Here is a 25,297-nt window from a genome sequence, read left to right as displayed (position 1 = left end):
CACCTGGATATAACTGACATATAGACTACATCATCCAACTAGAAGCAGAATATATATTCTTTCCAAGCTCACATGGGACATTCACCAAGATAGACCACACTCCAAGCCCTAAAACACACCTGAAGAAGTTTAAAAGAAATCACATGATGTCTGCTCTCAAACACAACTTAATAAAACAAGAAATCAGTATCAGAAAGTGGGCTAGAAAATCCCCAAACACCTGGAGATTAAACACACTTCTAAATAACACATGCATTAAAGAAGAAACCTCAAGAGAAATTTTTAAATATTTCTAACCCAATGAAGATCATAAATACAACAAAAAATTGTGGTATGCAGTGAGGGCAATGCTTAGAGGGAAAGTTATAGCCCTGGATATGTGTGTGTGTGTGTGTGTGTGTGTGTGTGTGTGTGTCTGTGTGTGTAAGAAAAGAAGATCTAAAATCAATAATTTAAGCTTTCATGTTAGGAAACTAGAAAACAAAGAGGAAATTAAATCCAAAGAAAGTACAAGAAAGGGAATAAAAATCCTATTTTATTTTATTGTAGAAATCAACAAAATTGCAAATAGGAAATCAGCAGAGAAAAATCAGTGAAACAAAAAGCTGGTTCTTTGAAAAGATCAGTAAGTCTCTAGCCAAGCTTAGAAAAAACGAGAAAAAGCACAAATTACTAATAACAGAAATGAAAAACGGGTCATTACTACTGATTCCATGTATATTAAAAGGCTAATAAATGATGCGAACAACTCTACACCCACAAATTCGATGGCAATAAAATGGACCAATTCTTTGAAAGAATCTAACAAAACTCAAACAAGGAGAAACAGTCTCAGTAGACTTGTAACTGTTTAAAAAACTGAATCAATGGGGCGCCTGGGTGGCTCAGTGGGTTAAAGCCTCTGCCTTCGGCTCAGGTCATGATCCCAGGGTCCTGGGATCGAACCCCGCATCAGGCTCTCTGCTCAGTGGGGAGCCTGCTTCCCTCCCTCTCTCCCTCTCTCTGCCTGCCTTTCTGCCTACTTGTGATCTCTCTCTGTCAAATAAATAAATCTTTAAAAAAAAAACAAACACCTGAATCAATAACTAATAACATACCAAAACAGAAAGCATCAGACCCAGATAGTTGCATGGGTGAATTCTACCAAACATTTAAAGAGTAGATATCAAGTCTTTATAATTTCTTCCAGAAGACAGAATCAGAGGGAATACTTCCTAATTTACTTTATGAAATTAGCATCGCCCTAATACAAAAACCAAAGACATTACAAGAAAGTAAAACTGTTCTCTCTCATGAACACAGGTCATATTTTCTCAACAAAATATTGGTAAATTGAATCCAACAGTGCTTGAAAAAATTATATAGACCATGACCAAAGTGGGATTCCCAACTAGATCATAGATTCAATGCAATCTCCAACCCCAGCTTTTTTTTTCTTTCTTGGATATTGACAAACTTATTCAAAAGTTTATATGGAAGGGCAAAAGGCCAGAACAGCCAACATAATAATGAAGAAGAAGAAAGCTGAAGGACTAATACTATACTATTTCAAGACTTACAAGGCTACAATAATCAATATAGTATGGAATTGGTGAAAGAATAAATATAAACAGGACAGACTAGATAGCTTAGAAGCAGACAAATATAGTCAACCACTCTTTGATAACAACAGCGCAAAGGAGAAAGGACAGTCTTTTTAACAAATGGTGCCAGAACAACTGGATATGCCAAAAAAAAATGAATCTAGAAAAAAGAGAACCTATCAATATGATAGAGCATTTTTAAAAATCACACAACTAATATAAGATTCAGTGGTGAATGACAAAAAGTTTTCCTTCTTAGATGAGGAACAGAAAAGGATTCACATTTTCACCACTGCTATTCAACATTATCATACAGCATTACTACTAGAGTAGTTAGACCAGAAAGCAAAGGAACCCACATTGGAAAAGAAAAAGTAAAACTACATCTCTTTACAGAAGACATGATCCTATATATAGAAAATCCCAAAGAATCCATAAGAAAGCTAATAGAGTGGGTGCCTGTGTGGCTCACTTGGTTAAGTGATTGCCTTTGGCTCAGGTCAGGATCCCCGAGTCCTGGGATCGAGTCCCGCATCGGGCTCCTCGCTCCGCAGGGAGTCTGCTTCTTCCTCTGTCCTCCTCCCCTCTCATGCTCTCACTCGCATTCTCAAATAAATAAATTAAATCTTTAAAAAAAAAAAAAAGAAAGAAAGCTAATAGGGTCAATAAATTCAGCAGTTGAAGGTTACAAGATTATATAAAAATCAGTTGGGTTCTTATACACTGGCAATGAACAATCCAAAAAGGAAATTAAGAAATCAATTCCATTTGCAATAGATCTAAAAGAAATAAATACCTAGGAAAATGTATAACAAATGAAGTGAAAGACTTGTACACTGAGAAATATAAGACACTAATGAAAGAAATTAAAGACGACCTAAATAAATAGACTATCCATGTTCATGAATTGGAAGGCTTTATATTAAAATGGCAATAATACTCTTAAGCAATCTACAAATTCAATATAATCCCTATCAAAATTCCAACAACCTTTTTTGAAGATATGGAAAATGTGATCCTCAAATTCAAATGTAATTGCAACCCGAATGTTTATAGCAGCAATGTCCACCATAGCCAAACTGTGGAAAGCGCCTAGATGTCCATCAACAGATGAATGGATAAAGAAGATGTGGTATATATACACAATGGAATACTATGCAGCCATCAAAAGACATGAAATCTTGCCATTTGCGACGACGTGGATGGAACTAGAGGGTATCATGCTTAGCGAAATAAGTCAATCGGAGAAATATAACTATCATATGATCTCTTTGATATGAGGAAGTGGAGATGCAAGGTGGGGGGGTTTGGGGGGAGGTAGGAAAAGAAAAAATGAAAAGATGGGATTGGGAGGGAGACAAACCATAAAAGACTCAATCTCAAGAAACAGACTGAGGGTTGCGGGGGGGAAGGGGGATGGGAGAGGGTGGTGGGGAAATGGACATTGGGGAGGGTATGTGCTATGATGAGTGCTGTGAAATGTGTAAACCAGACGATTCACAGACCTGTACCCCTGGGGATAAAAATACATTATATGTTTATTAAAATAAAAAAAAATTAAAAAAAAAAAATGTAATTGCAAGGGATCCTGAATACCTGTAACAGTCTAGAAAAAGAAAAAAAGCTATAGGACTCATTTCCCAGTTCAAAATATACTGCAAATCTAAAGTAATCAAAACAATGTAGTACTGGCATAAGGACAGACATACAGACCAATAGAAGAGACTGGAGAGTCTAGAAATAAACCCATACCTGTAGCCAATATTTGTGACATTCATTCAATAACAAAAGACTCTCTTCAACAAATGGCACTGAGACTACTGCATTTCCATGCACAATATATATAAAAAACTTGGAGCCCTACCTCACACTATATATAAAAATTAACTCAAAAATATGGAGAAATCAGAACACTGTACTGCTGCTTGGAATGTAAAATAGTGTAGCGGCTGTAGAAGACAATATGGGCAGTTCCACAGAAAGTTACACAAAGAATTTCCAAATGACCCAGAAATACCACTCTTCGGTATGTACTCAAAAGAACTGAATTTAGGAACTCAAACATATACTTTTACAACAATTTTCACTGCAGCATTATTCACAATAGTCAAAAGGTAGAAGCAACCCACAAGTCTACTAACAGATGACTAGATAAACAGAATGTGGTAGAAACACATGATGGAATATTACTCAGCCATAAAAAGCAATGATTTTCTGGGGATCCCATGGAGAAGATGGCAGAGTAGAAGGACCCTAAGTCACCTCATCCCATGGTTACAACTAGATAACACCTACATTAGTGTAAATGACCAAGAAAATGACATAAAGATTGGCAGAACAGACTTTCCACAACTCAGTGTAGAGCCCAGACCACACTGAAAAGGGAAGGAAGGGTGGAGATGATGTCAGGAGCTAAATGGGACTGTCCAGGGCAGTGAGGGGCACCATATGTACAGAAAGGGGAGAGAACCAGATCTTCATACCAAGCACTCCAGACACAGGAAACCTGCATGAAAACCAGAGGGTCATAATTTTGTGAGTTCTTAAAATCAGTCAGCTTAACAACAGGAACTTTAAAAATCAGCAGGCTCCACCCTAGGAGAGCTGAGGGAGGGTGACAAGAAATGGAGTCCCCACCCTTAAAGAGACAGCACAAGAAACAGCCCCACAGATATATAGCATAGAAGCATTAGTTTGGGGGGGGGGAGAAAGCGTGGGGTATACAGGAGGAGGATTTGAATGCATACTGGATGGGAGGATTAGAGTGCATACAGGAGGAGGATTAGAATGCATACTGGATGGGAAACCTCCAGGAACAAAGGAGCCGAAAGGCCCCCATTTCTTTCCATCATCCCTGAGCCTAGACACATGGACACCTGTGGGAATCAGTGTAGCACCAACATTTCCCACCTAACTTGCTAACAGTGTGCCCTACCCTTGCATTCTCCTATAGACCTGCCTTCTCCAATATGCTCTTGGCTGGAGGCCATCCAAAGTAGTGCCACAAAGCAGGGCCAACAGGAACCAGTACCACTCCAAAGTGACTCCTGCCCCCAGGGAGAGGGAAAGATAACCACACACACTATTCCAACTCTACCCCAACAGTGGGCTGAGGGCAGATATCTGGTCTGACTGCAGGCCCCACCCACCAACAAAAGCTTCTCAGGGGACAACACAGGGACAGTGCCCTGCAGTTACATGCTACTGCACCTCTGGAGAATGCCTGGTCTCAGTCCAAGCCAAAGGTGGCCTCAGACTGGCCCACTAACAACACAGGGACCAGACCCTCCCCAGAATGGGCAGAGAGCCATTGCAGATAATGGGACTAAAGGCAGAAGCAGCTCAGCCACAATAGTGGGGCACACATAACACACATTGGAAACACCGCTGAAGCACCCGGTTCTGGTGAACAGGAGACACTGCACTGCAGGGTGCTACAGAACCTCTTCTTCAGAAGACCACTACTTCCAAGAGCAGGAGACACACAGAAACAGATGCAGAGATAGACAAAATGAGGACACAGGGAAATATGTCTCCAATGAAAGAAAAGGACAAAAATCAAAGCAAACAAAACAGAGATATGTAATATGCCTAATAGAGAATTTAAAGTGAAGGTCATAAAAAATACTCATGGGACCTGAGACAAGAGTAGAGGACCTCAGTGAGACTCTCAACAAAGAGAGAATATAAAAAATAACCAATCAGAGATGAAGAACTCAATAACTGAAAATACACTAGAGGGAATAAACAGTAGACTACAGGAAGCAGAAAAATGGATCAGTGACCTGGAAGATAGAGTAATGGAAAGTAATCAAGATGAAGAGAGAAAAAATAATAAAAACTGTAAATAGACTTAAGGAATTCAGTGACACCATCAATGTGCATTATAGGGATCATAGAAGAAGAGAGAGAAAATGAAGAAGATAACTTATTTGAGGAAATACTAGCTGAGGGTGTCTGGGTGGCTCCATCAGTTAAGTGTCTACCTTCAGCTCAGATCATGATCCCAGGGTTCTGGGATCGAGCTCCCCATTGGGCTCCCTGCTCATGCTTCTCCCTCTCTGCCTGTCACTCCTCCTGCTTGTGCATACTCTGTCCAATAAATAAATAAAATCTTTAAAGAAAAATAGGAAGGAAGGAGGGAGGGAGAGAAGAAGGAAGGAAGGAAGGAATACTAGCTGAAAATTTCCCCAATTCCAGGAAGGGAAACAGAAATCCAGACCCAAGAAGCAAAGTGAGCCCCCAACAAAATCAACCTAAGGAGGTCCACACCAAGACACACAGTAATTAAAATGGTAAAAAGTAGGGATAAAGAGAATTTTAAAGGCAGCAAACGAGAACAGTTATAAACAAGGGAAATCCAGTAAGGCTACCAACAGATTTTTCACCAGAAACTTTGCAGGCCAGAACAGAGTGGCATGATATATTCAAAGAGCTGAAAGAAGGAAAAAAAAAAAAAAAAAAAAAAAAAAAAAAAAACAACCCAAAAACTCCAGCCAAGAATACTCTGTCCAGCAAGGCTATCTTTCAGAAGAGAAGGAGAGAAATGGTTTCCTAGATAAAGAGAAGTTAAAGGAATTCATCACCATTAAACCAGTGCTATGAGAAATGTTAAAGGGAACTCTTTGAGTGGAAAGATCATAAGTAGGAGTGTATCTACACACATTTTGTGAATCAAGAGATTCACAAAATAAAAGGATGTAAATTTTGATACCATATACCTAAAAAAGATACAGGAGTACAGAACAAGAAGGAGTAAAGAATGGGTTGAAACTTAAGCAGTCATAAACTTAATATAGATTGCTATATGCAAAAGATGTTATATACAAACCTAATGATAACCACAAATCATAAATCAGGAACAGGTATGCAAAAAATAAAGAAATCCAAATATATCACTAAATCAGCAAACTGTGAGAGAAGAGAAAAAAGAAAAGAGAAGAATTATAAAAACAACCATAAAACAAGTAACAAAATAGCAGTAAGTACCTACCTATCAATAATTACTTTGAATATAAATGGACTAAACACACCAATCCAAAAGTGACAGAATGGATAAAAAGCAAAACCCATCTATATGCTGCCTACTAGAGACTCACTTCAGACCTAAAGACACATGTAGATGGAAAGAAAAAGGATGGAAAAGCATTTACTATGCAAATGGAAATGAAAAAAAGCCAGGGTAACAATACTTGGACAAAATAGACTTTAAAACAAAGACTATAACAAGGACAAAGAAGGACACTATATCATTATAAAGGGAACAATCCAATAAGAAGATATAACAATTATAAATAGTTATGCATCCAACATGGGAGCACCCAAATACATAAAGCAGCTAATAACAAACATAAAGGAACTAATTGATAGTAATACAATAACAGGTGACTTTAACACCCCACTTATATGAATGGATAAATCATCCGAACAGATTTTAAAAAAAGAGAAACAGTGGCTTTGAATGATACATTGGACCAGATAGACCTAACATATATATTCAGAATATCCCATCCTAAAACATCAGAGGACACATTCTTTTCAAGTGTACATGGAACATTGTCCAGAACAGATCACATATTAAGCCAAAAACCAAGTCTCAATAAATTAAAAAAGACTGAAGTAATACCTTGCATCTTTTCTGACCACAGTGTAAAACTAGAAAGCAACCAGAAGAAAAAATCTGGAAAGGGCACAAATACATGGAGGTTAAGTAACATGCCACTGAACAATGAATGGGTCAACCAAGAATCAAAGAGGAAATAAAAATACATGGAGAGAAATGAAAATGAAAACACAGTGGTCCAAAATCTTTGGGATGCAGTAAAAGCTGTTATGAGACATAAGTGTATAGCAATATAGGCCTACCTCAAGAAGAAAAATCTCAAACAAGCTAACTTAAATGCAAAGGAGCTAGGAAAAGAACAAACAAAACTCAAAATCAGCAGAAGGAAGAAAATAATAAAGATTAGGACAGAAATAAATAAAAGAGAAACTAAAAAACCAATAGAACAGATTGATGAAACTAGGAGTTGGTTCTGATAAACCTTTAGACAGACTCATCAGAGAGAGAGAGAGAGAGGACTCAAAAACAGAAATGATAGAGGAGAAATAAGAACCAAAACCACAGAAATACAAAGGGTTATAAGAGAATATTATGAAAAAGTATATGCCAACAAATTGGATAACCTAGAATAGATGAATTCCTAGAAACATAAAGTCTTCCAAAATGAGGAAGAAATAGAAAATATGAACAAAGCGATTACCAGGAATGGAATGGAATTAGTAATCAAAAACTCCCAACAAGCCAAAGTCCAGGACCAGACAGCTTCTCAGGTGAATTCTACAAAACATCTTATTTCATTTTATTTTTAAGATTTATTTGAAGGGGGGAGAAAGAGTCTCAAAAAGATTCTGCAACCAGTGCAAAGCCAGACATGGGACTCAATCTCATGACCCTGAGATCACAACCTGAGCAAAAACGAAGAATCGGTCACTTAATTGACTGTACCACTCAGGTCCCCTATGAAACTTTTTAAAGAACAGTTAATACCCAATTCTTATCAAACTATTCCAAAAAATAAAAAAGGAAGAAAAGCTTCCAAATTTTTCATTCTAAGGTCAGAACTATCCTGATACCAAAACCAGTTAAGGACACCACAAAAAAAGAGAACTATAGGCCAGTATCTCTGATGAACACAGATATTAAAATCTGCAACAGAAATATTAGCAAACCAAATCCAACATACATTAAAATAAAATCATTCACCACGATCAAGTGGGATTTATTCCCAGGATGCAAGGGTGGCTCAATATTCACAAACCAATCAACCTGATATATCATATCAATAAAAGGATTGGCGGGACGCCTGGGTGGCTCAGTTGGTTAAGCAGCTGCCTTCGGCTCAGGTCATGATCCCAGCGTCCTGGGATCGAGTCCCACATCAGGCTCCTTGCTCCGCGGGGAGCCTGCTTCTCCCTCTGCCTCTGCCTACCACTCTGTCTGCCTGTGCTCACTCGCTCTCTCTCTAACAAATAAATAAAAAATTTAAAAAAAAAAAAAATAAAATAAAAGGATTGGATGCCTGGGTGGCTCAGTGGGTTAAGCCTCTGCTGTCAGCTCAGGTCATGATCTCAGGGTCCTGGAATCGAGTCCCGCATCCTGCTCAGCAGGAGCCTGCTTCCTCCTCTCTCTCTCTCTCTCTGCCTGCCTCTCTTCCTACTTGTGATCTCTCTCTGTCAAATAAATAAATAAAATCTTTTAAAAAATAAAAAATAAAAGGATAAAAAATATATGATGATTTCAATATTCCATGCAGAAAACTATATCATGGATAAAAACTATATAATGATTTCAATTTTTCATGCAGAAAAGGCATGACAAAATACAACATCCGTTCATGATTTAAAAAACCCTCAACAAAGTAGGTTCAGAGGGAACATACACCAACAAATTAAAGGCCAAATATGAAAAACCCACAACTACCATCATACATAACAGGGAAAAGCGGTGTCCACAAGGATGTCCGTTCTCACTACTTTTATTCAACATTGTATTAGAAATCCTAGCCACAGCTAGGATAACAAAGAGAAATAAAAGACATCCAAATCGGTAAGAAAGAAGTAAAACTTTAACTACTTGCAGATGACACGATACTATTATACAGAGAACCCTAAGACTCCACCAAAAATCTATTAGAATAAATGAATTCAGTAAGGTTGCAAGATATAAAATGAATATACAGAAATCCATTGCATTTCTATATACAAATAATAAAGCCGTAGAAAGAGAAATTAAGAAAATAATCCGATTTACAACTGCACCCAAAATAAAATACCTAGGAACAATCTTAACCCAGGAGAAAGATCTGTACTCTGAAAACTATAAAACATTGATTTACAAAAATTGAAGATGACACAAAGAAATGGCAAGATATTCCATGCTCATAGATTGGAAGAACAAATATTGTTATAATGTCCATACCACCTAATCTGTTATTTAATGTAATCCCTATCAAAATACCAACAGCACTTTTCACAAAACTAGAACAAACAATCCTAAAATTTGTATGGAACCACAAAAAGGCCCCAAATAGCCAAAGGAATCATGAAAAAAAAAAAAAAAAAAAGAACAAACCTGGAGGTATAATAATCCTAAATTTCGAGATATAGTACAAAGCTGTAGTAATCAAAACAGTATGGTACTGGCACAAAAACAGACACATAGATCAACAGAATGGAATGGAAATAAACCCAGAAATAAAACAATGATTATATGGTCAATTAATCTTTGACAAAGGAAACAAAAACATCCAATGAGAAAAAGACAGTCTCTTCAACAAATGGTGTTGGGAAAACTGGGACAGCCGCATGCAAAAGAATGAAATTGGATCTCTTTCTTACATCATACACAAAAATAAACTCAAAATGAATTAAGGACCTAAATGTAAGACCTGAAACCATAAAAATCCTAGAAGAGAACACAGGGAGTAATTTCTCTGACAGCAGCTATAGAAATGTTTTCCTAGATATGTCTCCTGAGGCAATGGAAACAGAAGCAAAAATAAACTATCGGGGTATAATAAAATCAAAAAGCTTCTGCACAGTGAAGGAATCAACAAAGCTAAAATGCAACCTACTAAATGGAAGAAGATATTTGCAAACAGCATATTTAATAAAGGGTTAATATCCAAAGTATATAAAGAACTTATAAAAACCCAATGCCCACTATAAAAAAAAAACCCACCAAATCCAAAAAAACCCCTCAATGTCCAAAAAACAAATAATCCAATTAAAAATGGGCAGAAGACACGAATAGACATTCCTCCAAAAAAGATATACAGATGACCAACAGATACATGAAAAATCCTCAACATCACATCATCAGAGAAATGCAAGTCAAAAGTAATGAGCTATCACCTTACACCTGTCAGAATGGTTAAACTCAACAACACAAGAAACAACAGGTGTTTGAGAGGATGTAGAGCAAGAGGAACCCTGTTGCACTAATGGTGGCAATGCAAACTGGTGCAGCCACTCTGGAAAACAGTATGGAGCTTCCTCAAAAAGTTAAAAATAGAGCTACCCTAAATCCAGCACACAAACTACTGGATATTAACCCAAAGAAGACAAAAACACTAATTCAAAGGGATACATGCACCCCAATGTTTTTAGCAGCATTATTAACACCAACCAAGATATGGAAGCTGCTCAACTGTCCATCAGTTAATAAATGGATAAAGAAAATGTGGTGTATATATACAATGAAATACTATTCAGCCATAAAAAAAGAATGAAGTCTTGCCTTTTGCAACAACATAGATGGAGCTAGAGAGCATAATGCTAAGCGTAAGAAGTCAGAGAAAGACAAATACTTTATGATTTCACGCACAGATGGAATTTACGAAACAAATGAGCAAAAGTGGGGAAAAGAGAGAAAGGCAAACCAAGAAACAGACTCCTAACTATAGAGAACAAAGAGAGGGTTAACCAGAGGGGAGGTTGGTGGGGAGATGGGTGAAATAGGTGATGGGAATTCAGAAGTGCACTTGTCATGATGAACAATGGGTGATTAAAAACTTTAAAAAAATGCAATTCAAAAATAGGAAAAAATTCAATCATATTGTTTTGGAATGAATATACAGGTGGTAAAACCTAATAGAAAGACAATGAAATAATTATCATAAGCCTGGATGACTACTTCCAGTGAAGAAAGTATTATGATCCAGAAGGGTACACAGTAGTTTCTGGCGCACCAGTAATGTTCTGTTTCTTGAACTAGATGGTTCTAGAAATATGTATCTTAAATACTTTTTGTATACATGTTATACTTCACATAAAAAAAACAAAACAGGATGACAAGGACCAGTCCACACAGATGAATACAGCTAGAGAAAAACAAATATGTTGACTGGTTCATAACCATAAACCTGACAGGGAGGTTTGGGCTGCCAGTTAATCATATTATATTTGCCTGGTCCATCTGCACAATTACTCTCCTAGAAATATTTTATACCTTTCTGTTCTGAAACCTCCAGCATCTCCCCTCCCATCCTAATCTTCAGTTAATTATTGTTTCCCACTTCCCTGAGAAAAATGGAAGTAAAGAAAATTTCCACAGACATACCACCATAAATACCCATGTCCCGGAATTTTGCACCCACATATTCTACCTTCCATCAGGGCTCAGCTCTCCATGCTACCATCCTAAGGCTAGTCCACCTATTTGCGTACCAGATCCCATTCCTTCTTGCCTTCTCAAAGACAGTATGACAGCTACTCTCCCATCTGTCACTCATGTCATCAATTTCCTTCAGTAAACATGCTGTTATTTCTTAACCCAACCTCTCTACCAGCTGCTACCACATTTCTTCCACTTTTAGTTAAATTTCTGTTTAAAGTTGTCTGAAATTACTGGCTCTGATCCTTTTTCTTCCATTCTCTCCTAAACCCACCACAATCTCGGGTTTTTTGCCTGTCAAAACTGCTCATCAAGATAATAATTTCTAATGGCCAACTGTTGGCTTCATCTTCCTTATTTATCAGGAGCTCGTGACACAGGTTATATCACTTTTCGCTCTTTGACAGATTTGCATCACTTTAGTTTTTGGTAAAGCACTCTCTTCTGATTTTCCCCTTCTATAAGTGGCCATTCCTGTTCCGTCTCCACTGCTGGCTGATTCCTCTTCTTCCTTACTTAATGTTAGAATGTCCCAAATATGTCTTTGGTATTCTTCCATACACCTATACTCATTCTCTTGGTACCGTCATTCAAGACTCATGATTTAAATACATCTTTATGCAACACCTCCAGTTCAGATCTGTCTCTCAAACTCTATATGTCTATAATGTCTATAAGACATCTGAGATGTCTATAATGTCTATAAGACATCTGAGATTCCACACGTCCAAAACTTATTTGCCCAATTTTCCCCCAAAACCCACTCCACCACTTATTAACCATCCTTATCTCTATTTTAAGGCAATGCCATTGCTAAAACCAAAAACTCTGGTGTCATCCTTGTTTTCTCTCCCCCAACTAGTCCATTAATAAATACAGTTGATTCCATCTTCCAAACATATGAACTTAAGATTTTCTTTTAATTTTCTTTAATTTAAATTTAATTTAAATTTTAGGAATTTAAGATTTTCTTCACCTCCTCCACTGCTACCACTCAGTAACCCACATTCATATCTCACTTGGATTATTGCAATGGCCTCTTATCTGGTCTCTCTGCTTATACATACCCTTGACCCTCTACACCCTACTCTTAACATAGCAGCAGAAAGACCCTTTTTTTTGTTTTGCTTTGTTTTGTTTAAAGATTTTATTTATTTATTTGACAGACAGAGATCACAAGTAGGCAGAGAGGCAGGCAGAGAGAGAGAGGAAGAAGCAGACTTCCCGCTGAGCAGAGAGCCCGATGAGGGGCTCAATCCCAGGACCCTGAGACCATGACCTGAGCCGAAGGCAGAGGCTTAACCCACTGAGCCACCCAGGCACCCCCAGAAAGACCTTTTTAACATTTAATTACATATTACCTTTCCCCCCACTCAAAATCCTATAATGGCTACTCATCTTACCCAGAGGAAAAACCAACTATGTATGCCTAGGACAATACCACCTTTCTAAACTCTTTTTTCTGGGTTTAGGAAGCATAAAAATAAACACAAAATGGAATTTAAAAAAGTAATTCCTAAAGCCAGTCCTTAAACCACTTCTGGCCTGTGAATAACTTTTACATACTCCACAGTGAATGAGGACAGTGCAGTACATTTTATAAATGTCTCTGTTTATTCCTTTTAACATGTGGCTTTTCCTATTTTTTTGTTAATGTTATATATATATATTTTAATGTTTTTAAATACTTTTAAGGTTTAAAAAGTGTTTAAAGTTTGTAGTTCCTAGTAGGAAAACATTATCTGAATGAATACCCTAATGGCAAACCATTGTAGAATGTTTCAGTTGCATGGGGAGCAGAGGGGTAGGGATTCTCTTCACAGCACCCCAGCTTTCTTCATGAGAAGGTCGGAGGTACACTGGTTTGTATTATTGTGACATCCATTAGGTGACTGAAGTTGCTTTCCTTCAGCAAGGGCTTTATTTTTTAGAAGGGCATTATGCTTGACCTCCAAATTTGGCTGACAATTTACTGATGAGATTCACAACCTTTGGGTTGCTCTGATATTTTGACATATTCGCTGGGTTCTGGGCCACATCCTGGAAGGCCACCATAACTTCTGGATCCTGCACGGCTGCAAGAACTTCCGGATCACTAAGAATTTCATTGAGCCCAGGCATTCCTGCCATTCCAGGCATCCCCCCTGCCATTCCAGGCATTCCTCCAGGAAAATTACCAGGCATTCCCCCAGGAAAGCCACCTGGGAAAGAGCCATACTGAGCTCCTGATTGTCATCTGGCTTCTTCCTCCCTCTGGGCTCTCTCATGTTCTTCCCAAGCCTTCTTAACCCTTTCTATTCTTTCTTTGATCTCTCACTCTTCACGTTTTCGCTCATATTTTCTCCGATGTTCAGCAATTTTCTGGGCCCTCGGTTGAACTTCTTTCAGCATTGCACTAGCATCTTCATCATAATCCTGTTTACAAGCAAGGGCAAGATCATGTGCTGCTTCTTCCCAATGGCCCAGAAGTCTATGTGCTTTCCTGCGCCACTTATAAGGCTGAGGTGAATCAGGATTTATTTCAATAGCTCTGTCACAGTCTCAAATGGCAGCATTTGGCTTCTGTAATTTGATGAAGACACTGGCTCTCTTGGCATACGGAATGGCCAAGCGAGGATTTAGTTTGATGGCATGTGTGAACAAGTCAATGGCTTTCTGTAGTTCACCATCATTTAGGGCATCAATGGCAGCCACTTTTTTATCATTTGCCTGATCCATCATTTCCTCGGTTATCTCTACATTTTGATCTCCCATTTCTTGAGGGGCATCAGTATCTGGTTCAATCACACCTTCATTGTCAATTTCTAGATCACTTTCCTCACTTGATGGTTCATCTGTCTTTATGTTTTCCTCTGCCTTCTTACTATCTGGTTTTTCTTCCTTGATACTGTCTTCTGATTTAGTTTTATGAGTGGCAGGTGGTATTTTACCCCCCATGCTCTCCACCCACTCCCGCAGGAAACGCATTTCCTCGGTGTGCAGAACGCTCGGATCCTGCTCGGATCCTGCTTGCACATTTTCACGAGCCCGAAGCTCGCTCACTTTGTGGGGGTCCATGGTCCAGAGGCAGTGGCAGGCGACAGGCACGGCTGAGGTTGCGACCTGATTCCAGGTGAGGGTACTAGCTCAGCGTGATCGTGTAGCTTAATGTTATATTTTTAATCAAATAACAGTTATTGTAAATGGAAGGTTTTTAAAACACATTATTACTTGGAAAATAAAATTTTGGCAGAACTAAATTCTAATGCCTTCCCCATTTCTCCTCTCTATGCATTTTTTCTGAATTAAAAAACAGAATACTTTTCATGGTATATGGAATTGAAAAGTCTGGGACTGCTAGCCAAAAGGATTTAACAAGCATGTACTAAAGCATAGGTAGGAGAAATTATATTGACTAGATTATTAGACCCCTCCCCAGCTCTACAGGACTGGCTGTGCGACATTAAAGTTTTTTGCCTCTCTGATCCTCTATTTCCTCATCCATAATGCCCATTAAAGTATCATTTCATAAAAATATGAAAATTAAATGAGACGATATATTTAAAATATATTGACATATAATAGCCACATCTGTATTTAGTTAATGTAACACTATTAACTTTGTATTTAGTTAAATAGTGGTATACGGTGGGAGACAGAAGTGGAAGGAGGGTTAGTGGGAATAGATCATATTAATGCACAGAAGTATTTTATCCATTTAGGTTGAGAACTGCTGACACATGGTGGTAATAAAAAGCATTTAGGTCAGTTTCGTTATTGTTTGTAAATTCTCTGCCGACCATTTACCCCCTTCTGGCCTTCACCAGCATACACCACAGCAAAAAAACCCCATCCTCCACATTCACTCACTATTAACAGAGTATTAGTCATAGTATATGGCAAGGACTCAGGAGGCAGTATTAGAGTGAGGTCATCATGGATTCTTAAATAAACGAATGGTGATTATTTAGAAAATTAAAATATTCACTTGACCTTTTTTGAATTTATGTACGGGGAGTTTCTTAAGTTGATCTTTACGAAGTCTGTTTCTTCTAGCTCTATGTCTGTCCTGGACGAATTTTGTGATCTAAAGATAAAGAAAAAAAAGAAATCAGACATTAAACATGCAAATGGAAAATGGCCATTACAATAATAGACATGCTTCTGGATAGCTGCTGCAAATCAATTCAATTTACTTAAACCCTAATTGCAATATCATTAATTGAAGCACTAATTACATAAGTAAATGGTTTACCTCAAATTATCCTTTGAATTTTTTTTAAAGGTTTTATTTATTTATTTGACAGACAGAGATCACAAGTAGGCAGAGAGGCAGACAGAGAGAGAGAGAGGAGGAAGCAGGCTCCTTGCTGAGCAGAGAACCCGATGTGGGGCTCGATTCTAGGACGCTGGGATCATGACCTGAGCCGAAGGCAGAGGCTTTAACCCACTGAACCACCCAGGTGCCCCATCCTTTGAATTTTTAATCATTGACCCAAGTTATCTTTATCTACAAACTATTTGTTTGCAAATATAAATGACAGACTACAAGTTACAAAGACTCCCCTGGATCAAGAAGGCAGAGTTGAAATTCCTGTAAGTTACAAACTAATAAAATTTTCAAACATACATTATTAGTCACTGCACTTTCAGTTGTAGCAGCAAACTGAATAGAAGTACTATAGAACCTCTGTACTACGAATACTCAGGAATGCTGGATAAAATATACAAAATATTTTCAAATATAAGTGACTGTGCTTGCAAGACTGCAAAGGAAGTCTACAGGACAGAGCCAAATGCCAAAAGTGACATCCATAAAAAGAAAATTTTGATAAATTTGACTGCGTCAATAAGGACTTCTATCCTCAAAAGACACTGTTAAAAAATAAAAGACAAACCACAGAATGAGAAAAAAATACTTGCAAATTCCATATTTGATAAGGGATTTGTATCAGAATTTATGAAGAACTCAAAAACAATAATAAAAAAAACAAACAAGCAACCCAACAGAAAAGAAATGGACAAAATATCTGAATAAACAGTTTACCAAGAAGACAAATGCATGGCAAATAAGCACTGGAAGAGATACTCAACATAATTAGTCAAGGAGAAATGTCAATTCAAATCACAAATGCCACTATACACCTATGAGAATGACTAAAATTAAAAAGCCTAACTATATCAAGTGTTGGCAACGAAGTGGAGGAACTGTCACCATATGACTCAATCACCCCACTTCTACTTATATGTACCCAACAGAAATGAAAGTACGAATCAATATAACAACTTGTACACAAATGTCCATGTCAGCTTTATTGTAATATCCAAAAACCAGAAACAACCCAAATGCCTATCAAAAGGTAAATGGATAAACAAAACTGTAATTTATTTATACAATCAGAGTAAAAAAAAAATCAATATACTCTGGGACACCTGGGTGGCTCAGTTGGTTAAGCGGCTGCCTTCGGCTCAGGTCATGATCCCAGCATCCTGGGATCGAGTCCCACATCGGGCTCCTTGCTTGGCAGGGAGCCTGCTTCTCCCTCTGCCTCTGCCTGCCACTTTGTCTGCCTGTGCTCGCTCTCGCTCCTCTCTCTCTCTCTGACAAATAAATAAATAAAATCTTTAAAAAAAAAAAAAAAAAAATCAATATACTCAATATATGAATCTCAAAATAATTATCCTGAGAGAAAGAAGACAGACACAGAAGAGTACATAATATTTAATTCCATGTGTATACAGCTGAAAAAAATGCAAACTAATTTATAGTAACCAAAAGCTGATCTGTGCCTAGGGATGGGGCTGGGAAAAGGATGAGGACATGAAGGAGTGAGAGGGAGTGCTAGAGAGGATGTGGAGAAAGGAGAACCCTTTTAAACTGTTGGTGGAAATACAAACTGGTGCAGCCACTCTGGAAAACAGTATGGAGTTTCCCAAAAAAGTTAAAAACAGAGGTACCCTATGATCCAGCATTGGCACTACTAGGTTTTTATCCATAGGATAGGATTTTATCCATAGGATACAAACATAATGATATGAAGGGGAACCTGCACCCCAATGTCCACAATAGCCAAAATATGGAAAGAGCCCAGATGTCCATCAACAGATGAATGGATGAAGAAGATGGAATATATATGTGTATACAGACACACACACACACACACCCCAACATTACTCTGCCATCAAAAAGAATAAAATCTTGTCATTGGCAACAACATAGACGGAACTAGAAGGTATTATGCTAAGTGAAATAAGTCAGTCAGAGAAAGACAAATACCATGTGATTTCACACATAAATGGAATTTAAGAAACAAAACAGGTGAACATAGGAGTAGTGAAGAAAAAATAAAATAAGATGGAAAATTGAGAGTGAGGCAAACCATAAGAGATGCTGTACTCTAGGAAACAAAATATGGGTGGATGGAGGGGAGAGGGGAAATGGAAGGGATAACTGGGTGATGGGCATTAAGGAGGGCACTTGTAATGAGCACCAGCTGTTATACACACTGATGAATCACCAAATTCTACCTCTGAAACTAATGAAAAAAATAAAGAGCAGAAATTCAGGAGATAGAGAAAAAAAAAAAAAAGATGAAAGTGAAGACTTTAGAATGTAACTTCCACCAGAATCTAGGCTGCTTTACACAAGGCATTTTTACCTATTTGGTTCACTGATGAATCTTTGGACCCCAAAGCAGTGCATCATAGATGCAAAATACTTGTTGAATGAAAGGAACAAGAGAAAACACTCAAAGGTCTACTTCTTTGAAAGACAAAACAGGTAAACTTCTGATAACACTGTGAAAGCCATGGACAAATATGAATAAAGAGAACTCATTTCACATATAGTATAAATTCTCTTTAAAAAACAGAAATTCTCTTTAAATTGTTATGTGAGAGGCACTTGATTCCAGACAAGGCACTTGAAAACAGATAAAATAGACAATTTCTTAGAAATATAATTTAGGGGGCACCTGGGTGGCTAAGTCAGATAAGCATCTGACTCTTGATTTCAGCTCAGGTCATGATCTCAGGGCTGTGAGATCAAGCCCTGCATCAGGCTCCACGCTGGGCGTGGTAGTAGAAAAAGCAGACAACCATCTATCTGAATGTCCAGATGACTATGAGAAAAGTCAACAGACCTAGATTATTTTGTAAACAACCTTCACCAAAAACTGATATATAATCCCAACTCTATCAAAAACTATTTTAGGAAACAGAAAATAAGGGTTATTAGTTTTATGGGTCTAGTTTTATCTTGTCTAGTTATTGATTTGTAACTGCTTATAAGTGGACCCATGCAGTTCAAACCCGTGTTGCTCAAGGGTCAACTGTATGGTAAAATAACACTAAACTTACTATCTTAACCATTTTTAAGTGTACGGTTCTGTGGCATTAAGTACATTCACATTACTGTGCTACCATTGCTGCCATATATCCATAAAAATCTTTTCATCTTGCAAAACTGAAACCCTGTACTCATTAAACAATAATTCCCTACCCTACCCTCCCTATAGCCCCTGGCAACTACCATTCTACTTTCTGTCTCTGAATCTGACTACTCTAGGTATCCCATATAAATAAAATCATACAGTACTGGTTCTTTCGTGACTAACTTTTTTCAGTGAGCATGTCTTTAAGGTTCATCCACATTGTACATGTATTAGAATTCCCTTCCTTTTTGAAGCTAACATTCCATTGTATGTCTATACCACATTTTGTTTATCTGAAAACCCATTTTGTTCATGAGTTGATGGATAATTTGGTTGCTTTCACCTTTGGGTATTGCAAATAATGCTATTATGAACAAAGGTGTACAAATATCTCTCCAACTCTGTCTTCAAATCTTTTGGTTATATACCCAAAGTGGAATTGCTGGATATGATAATTTGTTTAATTTTTTGAGGACTTGTCATACTGTTTTCTACAGCGCCTGCTCCATGTGCTAATGGAATTGCTGGATATGATAACTTGTTTAATTTTTTGAGGACTTGTCATACTGTTTTCTACAGCGCCTGCTCCATGTGCTAATGGATTGTCCAGTTTTGATGTGAAGACTATTCTAGGAGTGCCTAGGTGGCTCAGTAGGTTAAACATCCAACTCTTGATTTCGGCTCAGGTTATGATCTCAGGGTTGTGAGACTGAGCCCTGCTGCGTATGCAGTTGGCTTAAGAGTCTCTCCCTCTCCCCCTCCTCTCTCAATCCTATCTCCCTCTCTCCCTAAAAAAACAAAATGAAAGAATTCCATTAAAAAAAAAAAAAAGATTATTCTGGTCCCATAATACTAAAACTTTCCCTTACCCGCACATTCAGAATGCTAATATTTTATTTCGGATTTTTGCATCTATGTACAAGTGTAGAACTAAATGATCCATACTAGAAATCAGAGTAATCCAAAATGTAAAGACAAAATTTATACATGATAATCAAATACAAGGATTTTTAAAATTTACAAAATAATGTAATCCCACATAGAGTAAAAGAGAAAAAAAAACAATGATCATTACAACAGGTAAAAGATATATAATTCAGCACCCATTCATCATTAAATAAGGAAAAAGAAAATTTTTATTTCTAAGCCTTATACAGTCTTTTTTTCTCAGTTTACCAGAGAAGACAGCATAATGTTAAATAGGAGGTTCAATAATAAGTAGCATTTTTTTGTTGTTTCTGACTTTCAAGAAGTCTTCTAATAAATTAACCATTTAATGTTGTTCATTTTTAGTTTTCAGTCAATAATCTTTATTGATTTAAGGGTATTTACATCTACTCCTACTCTGCCAACGGCATTTTTTTGTTATTCTTTCTGTTCTTTTTTCTACACTAAAAACCTAAGGGACTCAATAAATTCAAATTACCAGAGTAGAATTCAGCAAGTTTGTAGATACTAAATTAATATATAAAAATGATGTCCAGTGTCTAAATCTTGGTTTCTAAATATAACTCTTCAATAAAAGAAACCAGGGCTCCTTGGAGAAATGTCTAATTTTAGGGGTGGAACAAGAAAATATAAGATGAATCTGAAGCTTTTTATAGTACCAGATACTGAAGAAGTGCTTAGAAAAACTAAAGGATGGATCAAATGAAAGGGACACATGACCCAGCTTGACAGAGCTCTCCATGGCCAAAGGTCAAAATTTGAACATAAATAAAATGGCATTGGATTATAACCCAAGGTATAAAATAAATATACAGGAGTACATATTAATATAAATAAATGATTGAATAAATAAATAAATGCCAAGAAGAGATACATCTTTTTCGCAAAAGAATTCCAAATAATATATGTAGTAGATACTCTCTCCTACTCCCCACTCTAGATCTTGCTTGTCCCTCCTCAGTTTTAGGGGTGCTATACAAGTGCCTCACTTCCAAAGTAAGAATAGAAAAAGAGAAAAATATTAACTTTATAGTGGAGAAACCTGGCTTAACCAAGGAATGAATGTTAATACCATTAGTGATGTTATGCAGATATCATGTACCCCATGACATAAGAAGAGCACTTCACCTCTGTTTTTAAAAACTTATTCCCCCAAGAAACCTATAACACTATGTAATCATAAGAAAAACATCAGATAGGGGACATTCTACAGGATACCTGGCCAACACTCCCCAAGACTGTCGAGGTTATGGAAAACACAGAGAGACTGAGACTGACAGACTATCAGAGAACAGAGGAGCCTGGGAAGACATATTAATTAAATAAAATAGTTTTTATTTGGAATCCTGGAACAGGATTTCTGTTTTGGATCCTGGAACAGAAAGAGAACATTAATGGAAAAACTCATGAAATCTATACAGTTCAATTACTAATTGGAGTTCAATTACTAATAATGTACCAGTGTTAGTTTCTTAGTTTTGACAAATGGACCACGGTAATGTAAAGTGGGGAAACTAGATGAGGAATGTACAAGAACACTCTTTTTTGAAATTTTTTTGTAAATCTTAACATTATTCAAAAATTAAAAGTTTGTTTTTAAAAAATCCATAATGTTCTTAATCCTAATAACACCACTTAGAAAATGCAATTTCAAAAGTCTAACAAAAGGGGCGCCTGTGTAGCTCAATCGGTTAAGCATCTGCCTTTGGCCCAGGTCATGATCCCGGGTCCGAGGATGGAGTCCCACATCAGTTTCCCTGCTCCATGGGGAGTCTGCTTCTCCCTCTACGCCTCCCGCCTGCTTGTGCTCTCTAATAAATAAATACAATCTTAAAAAAAAAATGTCTAACAAAAGACGTGCAAAATGTTTACAGAAAAAAATTATTAAACTGATGGATATAGAAGATCTAAATAAATGAAAAGAAATACCACAGCATCACAGAAAGATTGAACATTCCAAAGATGGCATTTAATCTCTAACCTGTAACGTCCATACAATAATAAACTGATTGAATGTTATTATAAATATTCTTTATAAAAAATAAAGTGAGACTCCTGGGATTGTTTTATATGGTGGCAATTCTATTTTTTAAAAATTTAAAAAAATTTTTAGAAGATTTATTAAGTTGAGAGAGAGAGAGAGAGAAAACACAAGAGCGGGGAGAAACAGGCTCCCCACTGAGCAGGGACTCTGACAGGGGGCTCGATCCCAGGACCCTGGGATCAGGACCTGAGTTGAAGGCAGACGTTTAACTGTCTAAGCCACCCAGGGTGCCCCTGCAATTCTCTTTTAGTATCTATCTTAATACAGAGGTCTTCTCTTATCTGCTTCTGCCTTCAATTTGTTTTTATATCACAAATCATACAGTTTTTAGAAACTTCCACTTTAAATACTGAGAGACTGAGGGTGACAAAGGCAAATAATATCTTCACATTATTATGAAAATAATTCTGACTTCACAGTCCCATTAAGAGTCCCGGGACCATACTGTGATAACCACTGTTTTAGATAATGTGTCATCACCTTTAACCTCAGCACTCATAGTATTCTTTACATTTTGATATGAAAACTTTCAAATATAGAGAAGAATTGAAGAAATTTTATAATACCCATATACCCGTCACCTAGATTCCACAATTAACATTGTACTACACTTTTAATCACCTTTCCATCCCTCTATTTACCCATCAAAACACCTCCTTTTTTTTTTTTCTTTTTAAGATTTTATTTATTTATTTGACAGAGAGATAGAGAGTGGCAAGCAGAGTCAGAGGGAGAAGTAGGCCCTCTGCTGAGCAGGGCTCAATCCCAGAACTCTGGTATCATGACCTGAGCCAAAGGCAGCCGTTTAACCAAATGAGTTACCCAGGCACCCCGAAACACCTCTTTCTCTCATTGTTTTTATAATGCATTTCAAAGTAAGTTGCAGATCATCAATATATGTCTCCCCAAATACTTTAGCATATGTATCATTAGTTACAGCTTAGTATTTCTTTTACAGTATTTTTTTCCTTAGGTAAAATTTATATACAAAGACATGCAAAAAATTTAAGCGTACAGACGTTTGTGCAACCTCTGTCAAGATACAGAATATGACTTACCCCCCTAAAAGTTCCCTCATACCCTTCTCAGTAAATCCCTCACCCCCTCTTCCTAGCACCCCTAGAAGTAATCACTGTTCTGATTTTTCTACCCAGATTATCTTCACCTTTTCTAGACCCAATCATATAAATGGACTCATACAATATGTACCCCTTTATGTAAGTCTCCTCTCACTCAATACAATGTTTTTTAGAACCATCCATACTATTTTTAAAAATATATTTAACATTGATTTACCTACCATGAAAATGACTATCAAGATGAGACAGATGCCCACTATGATCAGGAAGGGGATTAGATAGTATTCCAGAGGAAGACTAAATTCTGGAACTAAGATAATGTGGCCCCTAGAAGAAAACAAATATTAGTAATTGAGAAATATTAAGAGTTGCCAAATTACAATGTTAATTAAAAACAAAAAGTATTGCTTAAAAGGCATTTAGATATTAAAATTCAATCCACTAGACACATCTCATCTTCTAATATATGATTTCCAATACTTTAAGAGATACATTCTCCATCTTTGTTTCTTCTACATATTTACCAAAATAACTTGCTTACATAATTAAGGAAGCTTTTAGACTGGGTACAGGAAATCAGCCAATAATAATTACTGTGTCCATCCCGGAAACATGTTATTTACTGAATTTAGTAACCTGGGCAAAATTCTGCATATTTTATGGACAAAATCAGCAATTTTAACAATGGTAGTACCTTGGGTATCTTATCAACAAAACCCCTCATCCCAGTCAAATTATTATCCATCAGTTCCTCCTATGGTAAAGCTCTGAAGCTACTATTATCAAAAATATCCTCCCACTTCCCTATGCTTTACATGAACTTCTTATACCAGGTACAATGGACATAGCCCCTGTACTCTACATTAATCTGTGAGATATGGAATAAAAAACTGATAAGGGAATTAAAAGGAGTTATAGCCTCCTCCCTATTCTCTACCCTCCCCATTGCTTGACTGGAAAAAGCTAAAAAAAAAAAAAAAAAAAAAAAAAGTGTATGTTGTGGGAAAGGGATGGAGTAAGGCTACCTGCCTTAATCCCCTTTGTTATTAACCATGTTATTGCTTATGGTGTAATTACAATAACAAAAATTGACAGGGACTCATAAAATGAAACTATGATCAGAACAGGCACACTATTGGGGTGCCTGGATATTTTAGTCAGTTAAGTGTCTGCCTTTGGCTCAGGTCATGATCCTGGAATCCTAGGAATGAGCCCCACATGGGGCTCCCTGTTCAGTGGGGAGTCTGCTTCTCCCACTGCCTCTGATCCTGCTTATGTTCACTCTCAGATAAAATCTTAAAAAAAAAAAAATAGGCACACTATTTTTGTTGTGTGAGCAAATTTTACATGGCTGCAAAATCCTGCATTAGAAAATATATTCAGTCTAGGGAAACACTTGTATAATGGTGATAGGACTGCTTTCTCCATTGTGCTCAGGTGCTACTCCACTAATACGGTGCTGGTAACACTACATTATAAACCACTTCTAGGTGATTTTTAGGCAGTGAAGCCTGCTACTTCGTAACACAAGGATTAAATGCAAAACAAAAATTCTCAATAAAAGGGAAATAAAAACGGGCCAACTCCTTCCCCAACATAGAGATGTTTAGAACACCATAGTACTTAAGAAAAATAACATGAAACCAAATTAAGCAATTTTTAAGTCTTCTTGCCATTATTTATTATATTCATATGCAGGGAGCTCTATCAAGCTTTACCAAATACAAAAACAAATAAAAAAGATAATATAAGGAACTTCCCAATAATTTAAATATTTTCCAAAAAATGTTAAGAACGCTAGAATAAAAGGAGCTTTTTATTTCAATCACTTTGAGCAGAATAGGGGATGACAAAAGATTTACATGTGTTTTTGTAGCTTTACATAAAATACTAAAATGACTGATCTATCAGGGTAAAAAAAGAAAAGCAGCAGGCCTGGTCCACTGTAATGTATGCCATCTCTTCCAGCATGAGGTCAGGTCTGGAAGTAATGCCCCTATGCTTGACACAAATCTTCTGACACCATATGAGCCAGTGCTGAGACAGTAACAGTG

General features: G+C 37.1%; 2 protein-coding genes across 6 annotated transcripts in view; both read right to left on the bottom strand.

The window, feature by feature from the left end:
- The window catches only part of RNF13 (ring finger protein 13), a 164,605-nt gene that overhangs the window by 28,596 nt on the left and 110,712 nt on the right, over positions 1-25,297 (bottom strand). For all 5 annotated transcript variants that reach the window (XM_080811315.1, XM_080811314.1, XM_080811316.1 and 2 more), the window contains 2 exons: positions 23,465-23,570; positions 15,733-15,826 (listed from right to left, as the gene is read on the bottom strand). In XM_080811315.1, the coding sequence (XP_080667441.1) occupies positions 15,733-15,826; positions 23,465-23,570 (200 nt within the window). The remainder of the gene's footprint in view (positions 1-15,732; positions 15,827-23,464; positions 23,571-25,297) is intronic.
- On the bottom strand, positions 13,360-15,541 carry LOC308347710 (hsc70-interacting protein-like). The gene has a single exon (XM_080811358.1). The coding sequence runs from the start codon at positions 14,815-14,817 to the stop codon at positions 14,302-14,304; it is 516 nt and encodes a 171-aa protein (XP_080667484.1). The 5' UTR covers positions 14,818-15,541; the 3' UTR covers positions 13,360-14,301.

The sequence above is a fragment of the Martes martes genome (assembly GCF_963455335.1).
Source record: "Martes martes genome assembly, chromosome: 1".
In the NCBI taxonomy this organism is placed as follows: Eukaryota; Metazoa; Chordata; class Mammalia; order Carnivora; family Mustelidae; genus Martes; species Martes martes.
The sequence above is the reverse complement of the archived record's forward strand: the minus strand, read 5'-3'. Positions and strand labels throughout refer to the sequence as shown.